Source organism: Xenopus laevis, chromosome 2S (genome assembly GCF_017654675.1).
Source record: "Xenopus laevis strain J_2021 chromosome 2S, Xenopus_laevis_v10.1, whole genome shotgun sequence".
Classification (NCBI taxonomy): Eukaryota; Metazoa; Chordata; class Amphibia; order Anura; family Pipidae; genus Xenopus; species Xenopus laevis.
The window spans coordinates 85311108-85337483 of NC_054374.1; the positions used below are offsets into that span (position 1 = coordinate 85311108).

The 26376-nt window shown below is 35.8% G+C and overlaps 1 protein-coding gene across 2 annotated transcripts in view; it reads left to right on the forward strand.

Annotated features, from left to right (window-relative positions):
- The window catches only part of LOC108709614 (serine/threonine-protein kinase ULK2-like), a 75578-nt gene that overhangs the window by 24956 nt on the left and 24246 nt on the right, over positions 1-26376 (forward strand). For both annotated transcript variants that reach the window (XM_041584091.1, XM_041584092.1), the window contains exons 5-11: positions 2770-2802; positions 4097-4133; positions 11417-11590; positions 13144-13217; positions 14953-15054; positions 15990-16048; positions 19395-19477. In XM_041584091.1, coding sequence (XP_041440025.1) covers positions 2770-2802; positions 4097-4133; positions 11417-11590; positions 13144-13217; positions 14953-15054; positions 15990-16048; positions 19395-19477 — 562 coding nt within the window. The remainder of the gene's footprint in view (positions 1-2769; positions 2803-4096; positions 4134-11416; positions 11591-13143; positions 13218-14952; positions 15055-15989; positions 16049-19394; positions 19478-26376) is intronic.

The window sequence follows — 26376 nt, forward strand, 5'->3', positions numbered from 1 at the left end:
AAATGTGGGGACTTTACAAAAAAATGTTTCCAGTCCATTAAAGGTATAATTTCTGTTCACTATAAGTGATAGCAGAACTATCATTTTACTGGTCTGTACTTGAAACCCATAAAAAAGAGAAGACTTGTAAGATCAGGTTTTATTTCCCTTTGTAATGATAACATGATGTTCTCCAAGTCCCTCTTGTGTTACCCCCAACTACCCCTTGACAAAGAAAAACAGCGGGATAATACACCACACATTGCCATGCTTTGCAGGGTAAAAAGCTGTTTTTTTTTTTCTTAGGGCATCTTCCGCCAGAAGCAGTGTAAAATTACAGCTGCAAATCTGGTGATCGCATAGCTTAAAATTACACACACACCTTGATAAATTCACCATTTATGTTACACAGCTTTTTACACCGGTTTTTCTGTGAATTTAGTTTTACACAGCATAATAAATATGCCCCTAAGACTGATGGGTAAGTCAGACGCTTCTGTATGCACTCTGGGAACTCACTATAAGGCAGAAGATGTAACTGTAGGAATCACTACCCTCTGACAACTTCCAGCATTTTATGACAGCAACCCTGTCGATATATGAAACAGTGACCACTGAAACATGTACATGAATGTACTTTAAATCTCTGCAACAATTGTAGTTTATGGTGCTTGGGTTTAGATTTGGATATCTACGTTTATGGAGCCCTAGGTGGGCTTGTTGGATCCACAGTCTAGATCAGTGCTGTCCCAACTTCTGTGGTAACGAGGGATGGAATCCATGCGCCTCCTTCTTCCCTGTGGATAGTACAACAACGCCAGCACATGATTTAACACCTTTGGGACTCCTAACAATTATTTCCAAATGCTAACAAACAGGTCCCCCTCCCACAGGCAGAGTGTGGCACACACAGGCAAATTGGACACACACAGGCAGCATAAGGTAGGCAGAGTATAGCACACAGAGGCAGAGTATGGTGTACATACTGGCAGCTTAGGGCAGGCAGAGTATGGCGCGCACACAGACATAGTAGGGCAGGCAGAGTAACACACACACACACCACACACGCAGCATAGGGCAGGCAGTGTATGGTACACAGGCAGCATAGAGCAGGCAGAGTAATGCAGGCAGGGTGTGGAGCAACCAGGCAGAATAGGGCAGACAGAGTATGGCAAACATAGGCAGCATAAGGCAGGCAGAGTATTGCAACCACAGGCAGAGTAAGGCAGGCAAAGTATGGCACACACATGGGCAGTGTGGGCACACACAGGAAGGGTAGAGTAGTCATAGGTAGAGCAGAGTAATAGACATTAAAGGTGTGAAAAATACAAAGGATACAAAGCTGGGCTTTTACAGCCTGAATCTGATGTGTGAACAATACGGAGGCCAGTTGATCTCAGTTCTGATACCTTCTAATGCTTTCACAGAGGTAAGCAATCAAAGCAGCCAGACTTTAATGGAGGGCCACATGAGGGGGGCTGTGGGCCTCCAGTTGGAAAGTACTGGTCTAGAACATTTTAAGAGCTCTACTAATTTAAACATGTTCTGTTTTACACTGAGGATTGACGAAGGTTATTTGTAGTTATTCCTGGGTGTAATCTATATGTCCTGTGTTTAAAAATAATCTTCCTAAGCTTTTATAGCTCTCTGCCATAACATTCTAATATACAAGAATAAGGCACTCTAGTGCTTTATTTTTGTATATTAGAATTTTTGTATATATATATATATATATATATATATATATATATATATATATATATATATATATATATATATATATATATATATATACATGCACCCATAGTGGAGCTGTACACAAGAATATGGGCAAAAAAAGTTTTTTTGTCTACTAATTCAATTCAAGGGGAAACAGTAAATTTTACACCTTTCCAGTTCTCTGTCATAGGACTGGTTCACAGCACTTCTTTTATTCATACATGACAAGCCTCTTTTTCTCAGGAGTTAAACACTTGCTAGACAGTTTTCAATCACTTTAAGCAGAAGTTGTGACTCAAAATCCTGTGTATGAGCTTTAAGCTCCACTGAACAAGCTTTTTTTATAATTTGAGCTGCTTGCTAGGTTAACCACTGCATATAAAGACTACATTTTTCTACTTATGTCCGAAAGATTGCCTTTCCTAGAAGACTTTTTTCTAGGAATTCAATCCCAGCTGAGGAATCTGGGCGTTGGAAATTAAACTGCTATATGTGTCAAAACGTGCTTAAAATGATCTTAAAGTGTGCAAAAATAACAGTCTATATGTTTCTGTATTTTGTTGCCCTTTCTTAGTTAACTATATCATTGGGAAGTAAATTATTTAAGGAATGAATCTACTACTCTACATGTTAAGCTAAGATTGGGCCAAATCCTGAAATTGATATGGATTTGATGCACCTTACAAGGACTTACCTATACCTCACTGACCAAGAATATTGAGGCTTTTCCACATAGATAATCTAAATTTAACAGAGATTTACAATTTGGGCAACACATTACCTTTTTAAAATTTTTGCATATAAATGCTAAGTGAACACTAGTATATATTGCTGAAAAACTCTTAATTAAAGAGTTAACTGTTTCTTTAAGTTGCAATGTGGCAATTGTAGACATTATTTTCTTACATTATTTTACAAATTACCTGGCATGTAAATATTTGTACTTTTTTAAAACAATAAAAAATGCATTGATGGCTACAATCCTGATGATGATCCTGGAATGCCTATTATCTAGTCAGTGTTGTATATTTTACCCATAGATCTAATTACCTGTGTTCTTGGTTTTTTCAGGAAATGCCTAATTCAGTTTTCTTGGTTATGGAGGTAAGCATTATTATTATTTTTTTGTTAATGTATTCTATTTTTGTTGTAAATATTAAATCTATAGTGAGCACACTCACTAATTTAAAAAAAACTAAAGTTTTGTAATACTATTCACCCATACATTAATGGTTAAGTTCCATACAACTCTGTTTATTATTTAAAAGTGATATTGACATGTTTGTTTTTCATCAAGTTTTCATTAATGTTGGTATCACTTTAAACAATCCATGTAGTCTTTTTGTAATCTTTTATTGTTACAGGGGTAACGTGTGTGTGGGGGGGCTAAGAGGAGAGCAAGTGATCAATTTTTATATTTTTTGCCATTTTTGACTGGCCAGGGACAGATTTGTCATCAGCAACTCAGAGCTTTTCTTTTTTTTGTGGTGTCACTGGTACCCGTGCTTATTATCCCAATCAGATAATTACTTGAATAATGTGAAGTGAGTTTGTTAGAGGTTACAGTGTGAAGCTAAACAAGTATTTATTAAAGTTTAAGGACACCTTATGCTATTCCTACGGGCATCTTTCTTATGCAGAAGAAGTGCCTGCACTTATCCTGCTCACATTCACGTTCTTTGTATAATATTGGCATATATGTAATATGTTTAGGGTTTGGATATCCAAAGAAGATGATAGAATGCTGCTCTGGCATAAACAGAAGCAGGCTAAGTGGTTTCTAGTTGGAAACATTTCCTGACTGCAGATGCTACTGCAATGACCATTCTGATAATCCTTAACAGTATTACTGTATACTCTGAGGGTTACACCTACTTACTGTTAGACTGCTTAGTTCAATTTTCTTGGGCTCCAAGCTATTACAACCATGATGACATCATACTATGTCCCTTGTTGGCCTATTGTAAAGGAATTATAATGCAACAGGAGTGCTAAGTGAGGTGATATGAAAGGCTGTAGCAAGTCAGCCAGCTAGTTTGAGGCTAAATTATAGACAAAAGCAGGAACACATAATTATACAGTGCTCCTTTCAAGTTATATCATAGTCTCCAAGTTTTTATAAGAAAGTGTCTGCGTTACTAAAAAAAAAGGTTCTTACATTAAGTGGAGCAGTTAATACCTTGCCTTCTCTCAACACCACTGTTACTCGACTTTTGCCAAGTGACACCTCTTCATCTGTGGCTGCTGTAGTTTTGCTGTAGGACTGATGTACATTTAGTTTTTAATCTTACTAATTAATATTTCCACTTACAAACACAAACGTGAAACAAAAAATGTAATCAAATGTAATTACATTTTTTTTGCATAATGAAAGAAAGCTGTGTTTTGTTTTTAACAGTATTGCAATGGTGGAGACCTGGCTGATTATTTACAAGGTAAGTCTGACTGGCACCCACACAGCTGACTTGCTAATACTTGATGGCAGATTCTTTTTTTTTTAATCCACATATTACGCATACAACGGCATTTAGGTTTGACATGATGGTAACTATATCCTGTTGTTTTCCCAATTTCATTGTCTTGGCTGTTGTGCAGCTTTTGTTAAAACTACAGAACACATTCTACATTTAATATAGTACTTGGGCTGCAACCCATATTACAATGCAACATTCTGCACTAGTCCTTTGAAAATCAAAATGATTAGAAGTAATACATACATTTTAGATAGACACCCAAAAAGTTGTATTTTTTATGAACTGTAGTTTAGTAGAAATTTAGCTTTTTAAAGGAACAATAAAACAAAAACAACGTGTTTTTAAAGTAATTAAAATATAATATGCTGTTGCCCTACACTGGTAAAAAGGACAAAAAGACACAGGTTACAGAGCAGATAACAACAAATAAACTTTGTATAATACAATGGGTTTAGTTCTTACATAGGAATAAAAAACTCAGATGCCATTCATGGCTCACTGCAGGACAACACACTGAAAACCTTTCCTATATATAATAGGAAATTTATTGCAAAGACATTGTTTATTTGTAGGTTCTAGATTAACAGATACACATTTTTAGGGCCCATTTTCCACTAATCTTGAAAAATTTGTGGTTTTCCTATATTTCTAAAAAGCTAAAAATTTGAGTGTAAAAACTACAAATACCTCTAAGGCAAAACTTTGCCAAGTAAAAGTTGTTGCGTTGTCAATGGGAGCTCGCTATGTTTGTACCCCTTTAAACGAATTCTGACTTTTAGAGGTTTCGGATTTTTTTAACGAATTGTCCTAAAAACGAAAATTTGTAATTTGTCATCATTTTTCATCATTTTTACTGCATCATTCAGCACTTTTTTTTTTAGTTTGTACTTTTTATATTCTAATCTTTTAATAAATTCAATGACAATCGTGGTTTTAAGTTTAGTTGTGGTTTTAGAGTTTGTGAGTTTAGTCATGGTTTTGAAAACCTCCAAAATCACTAAAATCCAATCTTTAATAAATAAGCCTATAAACGTATAAACAATATTTTTCATTTATTTACATTACTGTTCCTTTAATAGGATATAATTTGATGATGCCAGCTGTATATCCATTTTAGAGAACTTTTATTTGGCAATGTGTATTTACCTTTGGAATCATAAGATGACCTGTAGAAGTCTGTGGTTAAAGGAACTGTTCAGTATAAAAATAAAAACTGGGTTAATAGATAGGTTGTGCAAAATAAAAAATGTTTTCATTATTGTTAGTTAGCCAAAAATGTAATCTATATAAAGGCTGGAGTGACTGGATGTCTAACATGATAGGCAGAACACTACTGCCTGCTTTGCAGCTCTCTTGGTTTTCACTGATTGGTTACTGCCTGGTAACCAATCAGTGACTTGAGGGGGTCCACATGGGTCATAACTGTTGCTTTTAAATCTGAGCTTCATGCTAAGGATCAATTGCAATGTCACTGAACAGTTATGTCCCATGTGGCCCCCCTTCAAGTCGCTGACTAACTCAGAGATCTGCAAAGCAGGAAATTGTGTTCTGTTCTGTTATGTTAGACATCTTCTCACTCCAGCCTTTATAGATTGCATTTTAGAAACATTTTTATTTTGCACAGCCTGTTGTTCCATGCATGTGTACCTGACACCATGATGCAATTATTTTATAACGCTATTTAAATGTGTAAAAAAGGCCATTTACCTTTAAGACAATGTTTCCGTGCCCTCACATGTCATAGATGTTTTGCTCTAAAGTGGAAACAGTGGATGTATCAAAGATGACTTTGTAACTGAAGGAAAAAAATATTAGGTAACAGGCTAATAATATCACATGGACATGTTTGCTATTTCCTAAAGTCTAGTAACATGCACTTCTTTAGCGATCATGTGTCGACATGTTTCACAAAAGTTTTCTTTGCACACTGATTATTGATAAAGGGTATCACCACCCAAAAATGCTTTTTGCATAATAAAAAAAATAATTCTAAGCATAAAGAAAAAACATAATTTGACATAATTTGACAATAAGGATCCTGAGGTCGTCTTTTAGGGGCAGATTTAGCAAGGGTCGAATAGTAAATTTGAAATTTCGAGTTTTAAAATTCACATATTTTAATGCCCCTATTTAAATGTAAATCTGAATGTGATATGTATCACACCTAGACCAGTCCTAATTCAAATATTTGCCACCTAAAACCTGCTGATCTGATGTACAATCATTTGGAGATGTGAATAGCCTTCCTGACATTTGAGGGTTTTTTTTCTGGAGGAAAACTCGATTCCTACTAATCCAATACCATTAAAATTTTCAGGTCAGAACCATTTGATCGAATATTAGACATTCACATTTTTTCTTAAATAACCCTCCAGTCGAATTGTGAGCATATTTGAATTAAAAAAATGTACACAAATTCGCAATTCGACCTTTGATAAATGGGCCTCTTAATGTTTGAAAGTTCAAAAGAGTCAGAAAAAATGGCAAATAATTCAAAAACTATAAAAAATTAATAATGAAGACCAATTGAAAAGTTGCTTCAAATCGGCCATTCTATAACATACTAAAAGTTAACTTGAAAAAAATGTAACTTAAAAAAAGCATGCATTACCATTAATTTCTTCTAAATAGATTTTCAACATTCAATATGATTTGCTGTCATTTTCATGTGTCGGTGTAATGTAAGTGATAACTTGGTAAGGGAGCTTTTGATTAGAGGTTATTAGAAACCACTGACAAACCATATAAACTGCATTCTTGTCTGTCACATGTTTACATTACACTAAGGCAAGGAGGATAATTTCAGCTTCCATTTGAGCCTGGACAATACCCTAACATGATCAACAATCATCTTTAAAATGCCACTTCTCTTATGTTTGTTTGTATTTCTTCCTGGAAACCGCTGATGCTGGGTGTCATAGGGTAAAATACAGAAGCCGTGGTAGTAGTTGGACTTGTTTCATTAATATTATGCCTCTGCATTACAGCATTTTACTAGTAGTATGCTTGTGTCAGTGCCTGTAGTGTTAAATATTGCTTCATTGTTTTATTACTGTCTAGACATTGGCAGGGGGAGTTCTAGCACCTGGCATATCTTGCAGTTCAGTAGATAAACATTTGTTTTTCTGAACTGAATTTAGCGTAACCTTAGATGGGAGCAAAACCTGTAAACAGTATATCATTATAAACTTCTTTATTAACAGCCAACCCACAGTTTTTTTCTGTACCCAACTGAATATTCATTTTACTAACTAAATCAAAGGTTCGCAGAATGTTTTCCTAAGAAGGTCACAGCTTATTTTTAATATGAAAGCCTAAAGATTTATTGTTCACATAGCCAATCACATGCTCAGTGAGTTGAGGACGATTGCAAAAAATGCTATTTACAGTCACTGTAGTTTTTTTATTTTCTGTCCTTTTATCATAGAAACTTTTTCAAACTAGGGATCCCTGCTCACAATAATAGATAAGTTGTTAAAACTGCATTGTTTGCATTTTAATTAAACTGAAAACTAATTTCTTCTTGGCCCTGTACACAGATAATTTCTTTTGTGTCTCAATATTTGTGTGCATAGGCACGAGCACCCATTTTAGATGGAACAGTAAATGTGAATCAGTTTTTCCATGCAGTTTTAAACCCACAGAAAAATATTCTTGAATAGCAAAACTTTGGTGTTAGCAACATCTCTGACATACTGTTTATATTAGGGATGCACTGAATCCACTATTTTGGATTCGGCCGAACCCCCGAATCCTTTGTGAAAGATTAGGCCGAATACCGAACTGAATCCAAATCCTAATTTGCATATGCAAATTCAGATTCGGTTCGGCCAGGCAGAAGGATTCGGCCGAATCCTGCTGAAAAAGGCGAATCCCAAACCGAATCCTGGATTCGGTGCATCCCTGGAATCAGGAATCAGGAAGCTAGCTTGATGTTTACAGTCATTCGACAGCAGAACTGTTTTATGCTTGGTAGATTTTGTGTTTTATGAGCTATGCACCAAATCCATAGTTTCTGGATTTAGCCATATACTGATTTCTCCACAACAGATTTGGGCAAAAACAGAATTAGAATTGCAAAAAAAAAATTCATCTATAAACAAAAAAGTGGCACATTAAAGGAACAGTTAAATATAAAAATAAGAACTGGGTAAATAGATAGGCTGAGCAAAATAAATAAATGTTTCTAATATAGTTAGTTAGCCAAAAATGCAATCTATAAAGGCTTGAGTGAACAGACACAGTCTAACATAGAGGTTCCGCTTAAATGTTCAGAAGGGGTTTTTTACAGTGAGAGCTGTGAAGATGTGGAATTCTCTCCCTGAATCAGTTGTACAAGCTGATAGCTTTAAGAAGGGGTTGGTATGCTGTATTTTTTATCAATGTTGTTTTTCTACTAATCAAATAAATCAGTTTGTCTTTAGGAAAGGCAAAAAAAAAAAAGAAGAAGGGGTTGGATGGCTTTTTAGCAAGTGAGGGAATACAGGGTTATGGGAGATAACTCATAGTACAAGTTAATCCAGGGACTAGTCCGATTGCCATTTTGGAGTCAGGAAGGAATTTTTTCCCCCTCTGAGGCAAATTGGTGAGGCTTCAGATGGATTTTTTTTTTTTTGCCTTCCTCTGGATCAACTGGCAGTTAGGCAGATTTAAAAAAAAAAAATGTTGAACTTGATGGACGTGTGTCTTTTTCAACCTTAATTACTATGTTACTATGTTACTATGTATAACTGAACCCAACTTCCTGTTCCTGTTCAGCTCTCTAACTCTGAATTAGTCAACAACATGAAGGGGGCCACATGGGACATAACTGTTCAGTGAGTTTGCAATTGATCCTTAGCATTCAGCTCAAATTTAAAAGCAGACAGTTATGACCCACGTGCCTCCTTCAAGTCACTGATTAGTTACTGCCTGGTAACCAGTCAGTGGAAACCAAGAGAGCTGCAGGAGATTGCATTGTGGGCTAACTAACTCTAAACATTTCTTATTTTGCACAGCCCACATCTATTTACCCAGATATTATTTTTATACTGAACAATTCCTTTAAGTTGTCCTGTCGACTTTTGCTTTTTATTGTATGTTTTCTTCCCCAATAAAATCCACTTTGGTCAAAACACATAGGGGCAGATTCATTAAGGGTCGAATTTCGAAGTTAAAAATACTTCGAAATTCGACCCTCGAATTGAAATCCTTCGACTTCGAATATCGAAGTCGAAGGATTTAGCGCTAATCCTGCGATCGATCGATCGAAGGATTTTTCGTTCGATCGAACGATTAAATCCTTCGAATGGAACGATTCGAAGGATTTTAATCCAACGATCGAAGGAAAATCCTTTGATCAAAAAATCACAGGCAAGCCTATGGGGACCTTCCCCATAGGCTAACATTGACTTCGGTAGGTTTTACCTGCCGAAGTAGGGGGTCGAAGTTTTTTTTAAAGGGAAAGTACTTCGACTATCGAATGGTCGAATAGTCGAACGATTTTTACTTCGATTCGTTCGATTTCGTTCAAATTCGAACGAATTTAACCAATTCGATGCTCGAAGTACCCAAAAAATACTTCGAAATTCGAAGTATTTTTCATTCGAATCCTTCACTCGAGCTTAGTGAATGGGCCCCATAGGGTGTAATTTAATGACTTTTGTTTTAAATACGTTTGTTCTATACTTTTTTTAAGTGTGTATACATTTTTTTCTTTTATATACCTCACCAGTATATATCTGAGTGTGCGCTTTCTAATTTGCTGTATTTACTGTTTAGTTGTCCAGAGCTATAAAATCATTTGACATTAGGGCTTGGATACAGTTTAGCTTAACAGTTAGAATTCCACACATGTATTTAAAGGGGAACTATCACAAAAATGAAAATTTAATATAAGCTTCAGCATACTGAAATATGATACTTTCTAAATACAGTCAATTAAAAATGTGGTACCATTTCTGAAATAATCAAGTTACTATTCATAATCAAGTTCACTATTCCTCTCTCTGCATCTGTTTCTCTTTAATCTCTCATCATGCAGGAGTTGGGTGTCAGGTATTCATTGACAGTTAGATCCAATATATCTTATAGGGGGGCTCCTTTTGCCTAGAAGATGTATTAGCGCTCACTCTATTAAAATCACCAGACATCATGTTTCTCTACATGCATATTAGATAACATTACGCAAAAAAAGTAATACTTCTAGATCCACTATGGCATATTACAATGGGAAAGATAACTTTGGCACTATTGTTTGCTCTTTTTTTTGTCTTTTTTAACCCTTGTTACTCTCAAGTATGTTATCTATAACATTCATTGGTATATGTTCTCCTAGAAAGTTAATTTCAATATACTGTACATAGGACTGGCCCAACTCCAGAACATAGACACCTAGTGTGGAATGTACTTCCCAAGATCCCTTCAAAGCTTCCAGGCTCATTAAGTGATTGCAAAGGTTATCCTTTGAGATATTGTGCTAACTATATTGTGTTTTCATTCATTTTGCTACAAAAAGCAAACATGGAACTAGTCCAATTTACCACATTGATGGGTCCAGTTGAGTGAGAATGCTAAAACAATTCTTATAAGAGCTGTATTTGCATGTCACAGCCACTAAGTAAATACAGAAATTAAATAAACTACAGTATACTTTACAGGGGAAAATAGCGCACATAGCCACACAACTATGGGGCAGATTTATCAAAGGGTGGCATTAGCCAGAAAATCCACTTTCTATTCACACATATGGTATTTCTAAAACTCTAACTTTCACTCATTGAAAAATAAGTGGGTGAATTTTGCTGTGGTAAACTCTAAGCTCACATTTTGATGCATCTGCCCTAAATCTCATAATACAGGTTTTATGTATACTTACACTAGCTTATGTTTAATCTGCAAGTGAAAAATACAGTGTGGTTGTTGAAGTCACTAACCCCCAGCAACCAAAGTGTTTCAAATTGTTTCTAAGTTGCTAGGGTAATTACCTAAGCCTTAGCAACCAGTTTGTTTAAATGCCAGGCCTGAGAGATTTAACAACAAAAAAATCTTAAATAATTTGAAAGCCACTACAGCTAAAATATTTCATGCAGATTGTCTTGTAACACCACTGTCCACAGTATACTAAAGTTAATTTAAATTGAACAACTTTAATGCAGATTTATTTCATGTGTATAGTCCTCTATGTTGTATTTTTAAATGTGTTCCTTTAAATCTAGTATTAATATATTATTAATTAGATTCATCTTCTGATTTTACATGAGCAGCCAAAGGGACACTGAGTGAAGATACAATCCGAGTTTTTCTACAGCAAATTGCTGCTGCCATGCGAGTTCTACACAGCAAGGGCATTATCCACCGGGACCTAAAACCACAAAATATTCTTCTATCTTATGCCTCCCGGAAAAAAGCTACCTTCAGTGGTATCCGGATCAAAATTGGTAAGCCTAAATCAAACGAAGTGTCTACACCAAAGGAAATAATAAAATATCTATTAGTCAGATATTGTCATTCTCTGAAATGATTACCTTTGTAAATTGGAACGGTGCCTTTCTCCGTTATGAACCATATAATTGTTCCAACAACACTTTCTTTACTTGGGCGTGAGCCCTTGCAATGATGTGGTGGCAGGGTGTTGTTAAACTACTATTATAATGTAGTACACAATAATGGGTACCAGTGGTTCTTAACCTAACCATAGAACTGATTTATTAGCCTAAATCCAGAGTTTATCAGAATAATGCAGGAACATAGAACATTTGTGTATAAGCATATACTCACAGTACCAATGGTCAGCATGTATCCCGCAGGCCAAGCAAAGAGAACAGACAGCTTATACAGAGACACTCCCAGCTTTTAGGCCTTATCCTAAGTGTGATGGCAGTGGATGTGATTTACTTAGACTTTGCTAAAGCATTTGATACAGTGCCACACAGCAGGTTACTAGTGAAATTAAGGAATGTTGGCCTGGAACATAGTATTTGTACCTGGATAAAAAACTGGCTAAAAGATAGACTACAAAGAGTGGTGGTAAATGGAACATTTTCTAATTGGACCAGTGTAGTTAGTAAAGTACCGCAGGGCTCTGTACTAGGTCCCTTGCTTTTCAACTTGTTTATTAATGACCCGGAGGTGGGCATTGAAAGTACTGTTTCTATTTTTGCAGATAATACTAAATTGTGCAGAACTGTAGGTTCCATGCAGGATGCTGCCACATTGCAGATTGATTTGAATAAGTTGGAAAACTGGGCAGCAAATTGGAAAATGAGGTTCAATGTTGATAAATGCAAGGTTATGCACTTTGGCAAGAATAATATAAATGCAAATTATACACTAAATGGCAGTGTGTTGGGAGTTTCCTTAAATGAGAAGGATCATGGGGTTTTTGTAGATAACAAGTTGTCTAATTCTGGGCAGTGTCATTCTGTGGCTACTAAAACAAATAAAGTTCTGTCTTGCATAAAAAAGGGCATAAACTCAAGGGATGAAAACATAATTATGCCTCTTTATAGGTCCCTGGTAAGGCCTCATCTGGAGTATGCAGTGCAGTTTTGGGCTCCAGTCCTTAAGAGGGATATAAATGAGCTCGAGAGAGTGCAGAGACGTGCAACTAAATTGGTTAGACGGATGGAAGGCTTAAATTATGAGGGTAGACTGTCAAGGTTGGGATTGTTCTCTCTGGTAAAAAGGCGCTTGCGAGGGGACATGATTACACTTTACAAGTACATTCGAGGACATTATAGACAAATAGCAGGGAGCCTTTTACCCATACCAAAGGACAGCCCTTCAGACTAGAAGAAAAGAAATTTCATTTGAAGCAACTTAGGTGGTTCTTCACAGTGAGGTTGTGGAATGCAGTGCCAGGTGATGTTGTGATGGCTGATTCAATATAAGAACCGTTGATTGGGATATATTTTGTAGTTAATACATTTGCTCATACTGTTTATTGCTCAAGGAATTTGATCTTTATTACGTATGTGCTGTTCTTTCTTAGCGGACTTTGGCTTTGCACGTTATCTGCAGAGCAATATGATGGCTGCTACATTATGTGGATCCCCAATGTATATGGTAAGTTACATATGTATGTGTGTATATACAGTATATATATATATATATATATATATAATATATATATACACTAGTTTAGTGATAACATGCACAAATACACAGAGAGGTTGTTTTCTATAAATTCCAAAATAATTGAAGCATAATTATGCACTGTAACTCCTTGTCCTCAATGATTTGCCTTAACCTGAGTACAGAAATTATTTTGTGGTACAGGTATGGCACCTGTTATTCAAAATACTCGGAACAGTATATTAGAAAATCATGTAAACATTAGAAAACCCAAAAAGCTGGTTTTGATTCTAATAAGGATTCATAATATCTTAGTTTAGTACAAGGTACTGTTCTATTATTACAGAGAAAAAAGGAAATCATTTTTAAAAATTTGGATTATTTCATTATAATGGACCCTATGGGAGACGGCCTTTTCTGGATCACAGTTTTCCAGATATTGAATCCCATACCTGTAATTGCAATATTTACATTTTATTATTGAGCTTTTTCTGTTCGCTAGATTTTTCTGTTTGATGATGCTGTAGTTTGTTTTAATTATGAACATTGCAACATCTCACAATTTGTAGAATGGCAAGATTGCATCTTGTAACCTTGTAACCTATTGTATCTGCAACCATATATTGCAACCCATAAACATTTGGAATATACCGCTTGCCCAAAGCAGGCCTAGTTGGTGGAATACTCTTTCTTTATTTCCAAATAAATAGGATATTGGCACAAGTACTCCCGTTCTGTAAGCTTAGGGGTTGCTATACAGAGGTTGCTTCATACACAGGCTACATTGCCAGAATCATATGTTTTTGTAACATAATAGTTACTGTGGCTTCTTAATCTGCTATTATTTTAAAATGGCATGGTTACGAGTAGCAAAGAAAAGGCAGAATTTTATTTTTTCACTTATTAGAACGTGCTTGTTGCATAAGGTCACATAACATGGATTATGCTGTGCTATTTATAGCATAATAGCATACTGCCAGTATTGTATAACTTAATTTATTCAATCCATTAAAATGAATAGGTAGTAAGCGTTTACATTGCATTGCTTTGAACTAAATTTACTTGAACAATATTACTAAGCTGAAATATGTTAATAATAAAAGAAATATGTTGAAAATAAATTGCTCTGTGTTCTTAAAGGTCAGTGTTGCTACTATAACCTCGTGATTTTTATATGTCAATTGTGCAATTTATTTTTAGAATAGCCGTCTGTGTAAATAGACTCTATGCTACTTATACTAAAGGCCTTGAGAATATCTTCAATAAAAATCTATTGACCATTAAAACAACTCTTTTTTTTTAAATGTTTTTATTTATTGTGTTTTTCAACACATACATACATTGTATCTTCATATACTTCTCTAAGGAGTAAGATCTAAAATAAACTATAAATCTATCAACAAAAAAAAAAGAGAGATTATAAAGATCACAGATTTTATACCTCCCAGGGTAGTTACTACTATAGATTGTCCAAGACAATATAGGATTTATGTTTTGGTCTTAGATAGCCAAAGTTTAAAACAACTCTTTATTCCCCTGTCCCAGAGAACAATATTTGCCTTTCTAATACATTCGGTAGGCTTATTGTTATGATTGTCTTGACAAATATCAGGTCTAATTCTGGTTACTATGTTGTGCATGTGATTAATGAATTCTTCTAATGACTACTTGATGTTTTAGTGCCACACATTAATGTATTGATTGTTTGATGTATTTTTCTTTCTAGGCTCCTGAAGTTATAATGTCACAGCACTATGATGCAAAAGCAGACCTGTGGAGCATTGGAACAGTAATTTATCAATGTCTTGTTGGCAAGCCACCCTTTCAGGTAAATTGTGTTTTAAATTGCTGTGTGTGTCCTTTTATCTTAAATTGATTGAAGGGTTAGTATCTTTTAGGATCTTGCCTAGCATAAACCCTAATTAATTCTAAGTGAAGATGAAAATCAGATTTTACATGTTGTGGCCGAGGTTTGCTGAATTAGGGTTGACTGCTGCTCTTACATACCAAAGAATACAAGTCCAAGTTTTGGCTTATTTAAAATGGATCTGCACCCAAAACAAGTTTTTTCCCATAATGTAAGAAAGAAGACTGTTTTCTATTGATTTTTGACTATGCTGAAGTATATGACCATTCAAATCAGTGGTGTGGTTCAAACCCCACTTTATTGTGTAATATATAGTCACACACCCCTACTTCCCTCATAACATGGATATAGATAAAAGGATGCAGTATTTTGTGTCCCTTTAGCTTTATAGCCAGATTATTTACTTTTTCATTATGGATACTGCTCTGTACAAAGAGCTTACCGAGCTCTTTCTGTAACATATTGATTGTTACAGTGTTAAAATGAGCTTTTCTAAAATCATTTAAACTCTCTTATACATTGCATTAATTCTTAACCAAAAGTTTTGGTGGAGCTGCTCAGTTCTTATAGCTCATAGGACAGAATGGTGTTTGATTTTGCATTATGACACACATTATGTGGGATTGACACATTGATGAAAGCAGTAAATATTTAGATTTTTCAATTTGTAAACTGTCCTTACAGTAAAGTGTTTTAGAATATCCCTATAGAATTTGATATTTACAATATAAAGTACAGTATAATACACACACAAGGTTTAATTGATGTATTTTCCACTTCATGCTATAACCCATATTATGACTACAAACTGCTCATTCAGATGTAGTTTCTATTTTCTCATTTGTAGTGCTTTATTTAACCCAATACCATAACTTTTTTCTTTTTTTTTTTTACAGGCTAATAGCCCACAAGATTTGAGACTGTTTTATGAGAAAAATAAAAATCTTGTCGCTAGGTTAGTACAAACTTTTTGTTTCAGTACAATTCTGTTACTAAATACTCTACCCTTACATTATGATTTGTTTATATAGCCTCTGCAAGTTAAGCAGCCCTTTGTATTAATGTCTTTGTACTGTGCTAAACTACATTTGATATACTACTTGAGCAATAATATTATTTTGCCAGATTATCAAAAATACAATGCATTGCATCTAATGATGCAAGCCTTCACTTGATACTCAATTGGAAGAACACCACGCAAGGTTACCTAATTGATTTTTAAAGAGGTTCTCCACCTAAAAAACAATTTTTTTTAAGAAAATTGATTTCTAAGCAAATTTCCAGGCAGTATCTGTCTAGCTGTTTACTTTCTCTGCACTCCTGGCAATGCCTCCTGAAAAAATGTTGCAAGCTGGTTGGCCGGGAGGAAAACTGACTTACATTGTTTTAGGCCCAGGAAAGAGAAGATGATATACAAACAGTTGCAATTACATTCACAAATAGTTACAACCAGTGACATTTTTCTTATATTTTCTTACATCATGCAAAAATATTTTTTGGCTAGGTTGCTTGGCTGTTGTGAGGGTTGCCACTTTTTCTGGAAAAAAATATCAGCCTTCCTATATATTTATCCTTTTTCCCTATTAATAACATTGGGGATCAACCATCATTTTTACCGGCCAGGTGGCAACCCTAGCTGTACATGGAGCGCCCACAAAAGCATGTTAGGATGCTGGATGTATGGGCAGGGAAATGCCAAAGTTAAATTTACTAGATTGCCTAAAAAGCATAGTACAGACATGGATTTAACAAGAAATTTGAAAACAAGCTAAGGTAAAAATTAGAAGCCAATATCACAAAAGAAGCAGGTAAAAAAGGTATGGGCAGAGAAAGGCAGTAGGTACAGATTAGAAACAAGAAAGAGATGCCAAGACTAGGAATAGGAGCTACATAAAAGGACCAGGAAAAAACTAAGATCAAGAGCCACAGATCAATGATTTGGAACAGATTTAGGATACAAGCACACCCATGAATGTATAGAAAAATAAAACTCTACTGCTTGTCAGCACGAGGTGTAGGACTAGGGTATAGAAAGGCTGACATAGAAGGTGCAGTGAAGATGTGAGTAATTAGTGGAGCCCAGAGGAACATTGACTGATTTGACAAAGCTTCAGTGTATTAAACCCAGCAGCATGAAGTCAGTGTCTTTTAGCCAGTGGCAAGGTCAAACAGAATCTCAGTGCAGAAGGCCTAGGTTAAAGTCAGCCAAAGACAATCCCCAGTGGCAGACAGCAGGTTGCATATTACAGAGTTAAATTGAACCAGATGTTTGAATAAGATGTTCATCACACCAACCAATCTCTAGGGAAGCCCTACAATCACAAGGTCAAACAAGGGTAAAATCTAATATGCCCCACTGCTTATTTATTAAAAGTCACAATTGAACGTTTCCCCAGTATGGTGTTTGTAGAAGCTGTGCACGCTTGCATTCTGATATGAATAAATTACTATATTCTTTCCAACTCTATCTGATCTATCTGATATCTCTATCTGTTTAAGTCTTTTACTTTTTATCTCTGTATTTTTGTGTAGCCTTCTCTTCATTTTGACATGACCAGTGTCGGATTGGCCCAGAGGGATACCAGGAAAACTGGGCCCTCTTGCTTCTAACCATTTAACCTATTTCATGGGCATTCACTATTTCTTTATGGAAAAAAATGCTTAATAATGAAATAATAGAGTATAGTAAGTAGATATAAAAGATTAGGAGAATAAAGAGGTTGAGTGAGAAGAGGAGGAATAATAGTTTGGAAAGTGGGGCCACAGTCTAAAGTTTTCTAGTGGGCCCCTGACATCCCAGTCCGACACTGGACATGACAGACACATTTCTTCTCTTTTACTGCCTTTAATTTCTTTATCATGTTTAAACCTTTTCCCTGCTTACAACATCCTATTTACTCTATTTGTGCTTCTTGCTTTAGCATATTCTTTATGCGTAACTGTTCATCTTAATGTGTCTTCAACAACTACCCTGTCTGTCATTTTATTCTTCTCATCCTGCCACACCTTGTTCCTTACAGTAATTTACTGGGAACTGCTTTATAATCCCTTTGATCCACAATGTTGGCATATTACTTTAAAGGGGACCCGTCACCCAAAAAAAATATTCAAAATCCTATTTTATTAGATTAGTCAAGGAAAATGAACTTTAACTACACTATATAAATTATTTGAATCTTGTTTCCTTCAGTCTGTGATTTCATAATTATAGCAAGCAGGCAGCAGCCATTTTGTGGACACTGTTATTAAGGCAAGCCTTGCATCATCTCAGAATCTTGTTTGTGCACCAGAATGGGGGCCCTGATGTCCATTCCCATGCCCTGACCACACAGTTATATGGTGAAGAGAACTGGGGGAATGTGTGGAGAGCAGTGACATCTAGGAAGTGCTGAATTGAAAGTGAAAGTAATTGTCTGCCCCACCTCTATGCCACGGGCATAGAGGCGGGGCAGACAATATTTGATTGACAGTGGAGATTTTTAAATGAGCTTACAACAGCTATGAATGCTTAAATAAAAAATAGAAATTGGATTTCATGTTTAATTTGAAAAGGACTTTTATTATACAGATTTTTGTGTCTGGGTGACAGGTCCACTTTAAACATGTTCATCTGAAAACAGCAAAAATCAAATGTTGGGGATCCTTAAAGGAGTATAGTATACAATATCTGTAAGTGCTAAAAGTTGTATGAAGGAATATATGTTACACATGGCCTACTCTCTCCATAATGTGACTGAATGAAAATGGGAGTCAGGAGACAGCACCAGCTGGCCTGACCTGGGCCTCGTGACTGTATTATTGTATCTACTGGAATTTATACTCTGCTATGCAGCTGCTGTCTCTGCTCTTGAGAGATTGCAAACAGACAGTGTTGGCAGGTCGGCGTCCTGCTATAGTCAAAAACAAATGTAAACAGCTTGCAGTATGCTGCTTTAATTGGTCAGCCATCTTTCTAAATGTTAATTCTATGCACTAAAGCTTCATTCACAATATATGTCATAGAAGCCTACCACAGAATAAAAAAATACATTCAGGCTTGATTAAAAACAATGACAGGTAAACAACAAAAATTTGGGCAAACAGTGTAGTTAGTCAGGCAGATGGAATCATTATCTCAGAATGTACCAGTAAATGGAAATATTTACTTACAAAGTGTTACTGCAACCTGGAGACACTTTTTATATTCCGGGAAAAAAAAATGCAGCCTTGCCTTGGTTTTTATTTTTATTTCTTACAACCATCAACCTATTTCCTTCTACCATCACTGATGTGGTTTATTTTAACATGCCATCTATTTCCAGCATACCAAGAGAAACATCTGCGTATCTGTCTGACCTGCTTTTGGCATTACTTCAGAGGAACCAAAAAGACAGACTCGACTTTGGTATGTGTCATTCACAAATATCAATTTGTTAAGCAAAAATTAAATATGTGATGTAGGTTTTTTTGTTACACCAAAACTGTAATGGTGCAAAGTCCCCCCCCCCCCCTACAATTCTTATCACTTACAGCAATTAATCAGCAGGTAGCATTTACTGGTCACCTGTTCAAAAGCATGTGTAAATATTTTCCATAGATTACACGGCCATATATTAGTTCTTAAAGTAATTGAACCTTGATGTATCTTGTAGAACACAGTGACGGTATGGGGCAAATTTAAGGTTAAGGTTTAATTTTCCTCATGAGTTTCACAGTGTATAAATTGTGCAATGTATACATTTTGGACACAGACTATCATGTTTATGCCCACAATGCAGAGTTTTTCCCAGGCAACCTGGAAGTATCACCACCTCAAGGCAGGTGTTATTTCTAGGGCTCCCATGTGACTCACACTTGCACATGATTGTGTGCAATTCACCAGAATTGTCTGTATATTTGCAAGTTTAAAATTTTTTTCTAAAAAATAATTGTATCTTCAGCGCATCCCCAGTGTTTTTGAACCAATATGGGTGTGGTTGGGCAGCATGCCACCCTAGGCCCAGGCCTAGGTGGCCTTTCCACAAATCCGGGCCTGTGCCCAGTCTATGTTGTAACAGCCACTGAAATCACTGAATTCATTTGGTTTAAAAAAATGCAAGATATTCTGTTCTGAATCATTGTGGTCATACAAAATTCAGTGGCTGCTCAGTTTGTAAACCTGGGCACTGAAAAAAAAATTTAACTTTAGTAATCTATTTTTATATACATATTTTTATAACCAATGCTATTTTTAGGTAATCATGTTATGCTGAATGTATTTTGTATTCTGTGTGTTATGTCCTTTACTGATGCTCAGTGAGCAATCACCAAAGAACATTTTGTTCTGATTTGCAGAACTTTCAAGCTATTTTGACTTAGTTGGCCTGTTATCCTGTTTGTGTGAGAAATGTAGCATTCTGTAGTTCATTTGTCATTGTTTGTATAATTCTGGAAAAATCATTAATGTTAATCAGTTGTTCAGTATTCTAAAACCAGAGTGAAAAATAGCTTTCAATGTACAAAATACCTTGCTTGGTATAAAATGCATTTTTTCTTTCATAGATTATTTTACATATTGCACCATAATTAACAAAACTGTAATTATCAAATATAACACCTGCTTATTTCTTAATAAGATGTGTAGTGATTATTCAGGAGAACAGGAGCATACCTAGAGTGCCACTGCATAATTTAGGCCAGGTTACCCATTACACCAGTGATCCTCAACCAGTAGCTCGTGAGCAACATGTTGCTCTCCAACCCCTTGGATGTTGCTCCCAGGGGCCTCAAATCAGATGCTTATTTTTGAATTCCTGGCTTGGAGGCAAGTTTTGGTTGCATAAAAACCAAATGTACTGCCAAACAGAGCCTCTTGTAGGCTACCATTCCATATAGGGGCTACCAAACAGCCAATCACAGCCCTTATTTGACATCCCCATGGACATTTTCATGCTTGTGTTGCTCTCCAACTCTTTTTTACATTTAAATGTGGCACGAGTAAAAAGGTTGGGGACCCCTGCATTACACACTCAAACATTTGTGTAAATATACCTCACCGTTAAAAGCTCCTACCATGCCTTTGAAGGTCCCTAATTCCTTACAATAATATATTGTGGGTTACATTCTTACCATTACTCAGCCACTCTACAGCCCCTTTCTTATACTGAGCTACTCTTCCTGACCAAACATGCAATTCTAGTCATCTGGACAAACGAGCAGATCTTACATTTTTCTGCCACCCATTTGGTTGACCATATCAAGGCAATTAGAAATCTCAGCTCTTGGGCCAACAATCAGACCATGCTGGTGTCCATTAAGTCCTGTAGGCCACAAGCTCATGCAAGCCTTGGCCAACATTCTTTTTTACCTGGTTGATATCTGCATGATCAGATATCAAATGGCCAAGGAAATCTTCACTGCACCCTAGGCTGATCGCTAAACAGTTGTGTTTAGATAATATGAATTGACAGCCTCAGGTGTAATATGGTCACATGACTTCTTGCATCATAGATACATTAGATTGTGTCCAAAGATGAGAGATGGTCTAGACACATTACAATTTGGTTGCACGTGCCTGGGTGCTCAGAATTATTAATTGATATATACAGAATTTAGCACAACAAAGGACTTCAGACTATCAGAAAAATATAAATTAGATAAACAGAATGCACGCATTATACAAACTCTGCTATGGGATCTAGTTATCCTAAAAGCCCCAAATTATGGAAAGGCCATCTCCCATTTAATTTTTTACAATTGCTTTCTATTTCTCTGTGATAATAAAACAGTACCTAGATCCAAATTACACAAGGACCAGAAACCCCTGAACATGAAATGATAGATAAGTAGTACTATATCTGTAGCAAGATGTACAAAAAGTATCCTGTCACAGCAGTTTCACCTATTAGGCCATAATATCAGAACAATGTCTAACCAAGCAACAAGAGCTCAGTCCAAATAATTTTTAAGAACTTGGCACCCATACATGAAATTGTTCCAGACCGAACAAAAAAAAAACCTATTATTCAAAGCCGTTTTAGCACAACTCTTAATATTGTTTAGAATCAATGAACAGGGACAAATAAATCACCTACAAAACAGCTTACTTAACTATTTTGTTTCCTTATACACCATTACAAACAAAGGAATTTTACTAAAGAGCTTACTACTGCACTTATTTAAAGAGCTTACTACTGCACTTCTACAGTGATTATTGGTCCTGCTAATGTTTTGAGTGGAAAGATATTTTATTAAAAGTCTGTTGTATTTTTAGCTACATTTTAGGTATAGCTTTGACCACAGAATTATACATCACTTGTTGTTGTAATAATAATAATAATAATAATAATACTGACAAAATAAACAGTAATTATTCTATATTAACAAACAGTTGCTTAATCTGAAACAAGATACATTGAAGATAAACCTTTACACCATGCACAACTCTTTATTTTTTGTGTGTCTTTTTTAGATTGGACACTTCTGTCAAATTTCATAGGTATACCTGTAGGTGCCCATGTGTTGTGTAGTGACATTGGTGCTTTTAGAGTATGTTTTCTTTGAATGTTGGTCATTTTAGAATTGTATGTAAAAATAAAAGAATTGTATGGAAACGTTAAATGTAATTATAGATTTGTTTTTTATTCTTAAGTAAATGCTTTTCTTTGGTAGTAGGCATTATGTGTATATAGATTTATTTCTAGTTGCTCATTCTTCCTTCCCTGCACAGTTTCCTTAAAAGCGTAGTTAGTTTTTGTTTCTAAAGTACACTGCTTACACTCTTAATAATTCACTCTGCCTTCTTTCCTAATTTTTTTAGTTGTAATATTGGTGCATAGGCAGCCATCTCAGGCCATTTTGCCTGGTCATGTGCTTTCAGAAAGAGCCAGCACTTCAGGACGGAACTGCTTTAAGGCAGGCTAATGTCTCCTACTCATTGTAACTGAAGGTGTCGCAGTGGGATATGGATTTTTACTATTGAGTGCTGTTCATATTAGTGATGTGTGGGCCGGCACGATACCTGTGGGACCTGCTGGTTCGGGTCCACCTCCCTGCTCTCTTTGTGGGGCCTTGCACTGCCGGCTTCTGACATCCGGCTTCCGGTTTTATAGGTGCGCACCTACCCGTCCCTTTTGTGATGTCATTGTCGGGTCAGCACAGGTCTATAAAAGGAAGGCAGAAGTCCGGGTCTGGTGCGGGTCGAGTTTTTCTGGACCCGCACATCACTAGTTCTTATATATACCAGGGAGCTGTTATCTGGTTACCTTCCCATTGTTCTGCTGATGGTCTGCTGGGGGAGAAGGGAGGGGGGTGATATCACTTAAACTTGCAGTGCAGCAGTAAAGAGTGACTGAAGTTTATCAGAGCACAAGTCACATGACTGGGGGCACCTGGGAAACTGATATGTCTAGCCCCATGTCAGATTTCAAAATTAAAAAATAATTTTGCTCTTTTGAAAAACGCAATTGAGTGCAGAAGTCTGCTGGAGCAGCACTATTAATTTATGCATTTTGAAAAAAACATGCTCCACTGCCCTCCCCAACCATGGTTTCATTCCCAAGTATAACTACTTGCTTGCCCTCCAGGAAATACTTCTACCACTGTTCACATTCCCACACTTAACACTGCATCTTTGTCCAATTATCACTACTGTTCTGTCCTCCTGAAAACCCAGTGAGTGACCACTGCTTCTCATCCCTTTTACTGTATAAGCTGACATGAACATGAGGAATATGCTTGCTAGAACCAGTAATTTTTTTAAAAAAAGTTTTAATGATGAGACCATTTACTTGTTTTCTGGTACAGGTATGGGATCTATTATCCAGAAAATTCCAACATACAAGTAGGCCATCTCCCATAGACTCGATTTTAATCAAATAATTAAAATTTTTTAATATGATTTCCATTTTCTTGTACTAATAACACAGTACCTTATAATTGATCCTAAGATACAGTTTATCTTTATTGGAGTCAAAACAATCCTATTGGGTTTATTTAATGTTTAAAATATTTTTTTAGTACACTTAAAGTGTGGAGATCCAAATTGTGGAAAGACCCCTTATCCGAAAAGCCCCAGGTCCAGAGCATTCTGGATAACAGCTCCCACCTGTACCAATGTGCCATACAAAATGGCACCACATCAGTAGATTAACTATTGTAACATCCTTATTTGGTCATGCATATCTGCATGGTTTCACTACATGGTGAAAAGTATGTTGACACCTGGCTGCCCAACATTTAATTTCCAAACCAAAAGTTTATCCTCTCTTTGCAGCCTATACTCGTAGAAGTCTTTCAAATAGATGTTTGGTGGGATGTTAGTGATCAGGCCTGGTTCACAGTTGGTGTTGCAATTCATCCCACAGGTGTTTGTTTAGGTTAAAGTTCTGTGCAGGCCACTCAAGATCCGTCACCTCTATATTGGCAAACCCATTCTGCATGGATCTTATGGTGCATTTTCAAGCAAAAACAGGAAAAGTTGGAAGCACAGAACTGTCATATGACATAGTGGGTCTTTGGCCATCAATGATGCTTTTGACTTAAATAGCCAATTTGAGTAATTTGAGTAATTAGCTGGGTTGTCCAAATATTTTTGCCAATATAGTGTATATTGAAATTGCAAAAAACAGACAGATGGTACCCACTATATTTGCAACTATATTTGTTTATGTAAATACATGTTATATTTTTTACACTGTGATGGTAACCCTACAATACAAATTATCCTTACTTAGTAAGGGGAGTGCTCTTCTTCTGCTAACCCAAGAAACGTATACGAATGTTGGAAAAACTACTCATCTACTATATCAAAAGCAATTTACTACATTCATAGTGGCAGCCAAACTACATAACTTTTACCGGGGAAGGGGAATAGCATTAAAAGCTTATAAGAAGGCTTCACTTATGTGTATGTTTGTAATACAGACACTCGTTCATTCGTATTGTTGTAGATGCTGCAGGCCATAACTTAGCTGCACTAATGAATTAAGTATTGTTCTTGGAGAGAATGATTCTGACTAGTGCAGAAATGTTTAGCAACTGACAGGCATTAAATGTAAAAGTGCCCTATACTTACACATTGAAACAATCCACATACAAAGTCACTAGGACTAAAGTGTTTTTATGTGTCTTTATTTTACTGAATACCTTTGCTAAAAATAAAAAACACCTTATCTAAAGGGGTTGTTCACCTCTAAATTGACTTTTAGTATATGATATTGATTTTCTAGCACAATACGTTTTAATTTTTTTGTGGTTTTTGAGTTATTTGGCTTTTTATTCAGTAGTTCGTCCGTTTGCATTTTTAAAGTCCAATTACACTAGCAACTATGCATTGATTGGAATAAGTGTATTACCCTGCTTGTGTGGACATGTTGGTTATGGTGATGAGGATGGGAGCAGTTAATCACAATAAGAGACTGGAATGTGAATAGGAGAGGGCCTATATAGAAAGATGAGTAATGAAAAATGGCAGTAACAATAAATATTTGTCTTACAGGGGATTTGTTTTTAGATGGGGTCGATGACTCCCATTTCAAAGCTGGAAAAAGTCAAATAATAAAAAAAAATATATATAATTAAAAATAACTAAAAGAAATAATTAAAAAATAATTTAAAAAACTAAATAATGAAGACCAATTGAAAAGTTGCTTCCATTGCCATTCTACAGCACACTAAAAGTTTACTTAAAGGTGAACTACCCCTTTAATTCTAAATGCATTTATATTTCCCTATATTTTCCAAACCAGAAGGATATTTTATATTCGAGTTGTGGTAAGAGAAATTATCTTTTTGGTTATGTAATAAAAGACACAAAAAATCTATTATGCTTGCTTGAATGGCTTTGTTTTTCAGACAAATTTGTCATCAGTCCAAATCCCTAGCAATCTCTTGCATTCTCTGTAGTGGTTTTAGGTGTTTGTAGCGTATACTCTGAATTCATTTTGTTGAATAAGACTATTTATTGACACATTTCCATGGTTTTAAAGTGAAAGCTTTTATGCTCATGAGAACACTCTGTCCCTGAGTCTTTATTGTTAGATGAAAAGATGGGAGAAAGTACATAGTTGGTTTTGCAATTCCCTTTTTCATGACAACAAAGCAGAGTGGTACACGTTTTCAGAAGCCCACACCTTGTCTTGGCTGCTTTCTATGAAGTTAATTATTAGGCTGTTTGGCCTGAATTCAAGATATGAGCTCTGGGCAATGTTGTGCTTTGATATCAAAGGAAAACTAATTCAATCCCATGAATATGCTTGCAGAAAAACATGCACAAGGCTTTCTCCTGTTCATATTATATTTTTAAAAAATAGACTGAGTGGGGTT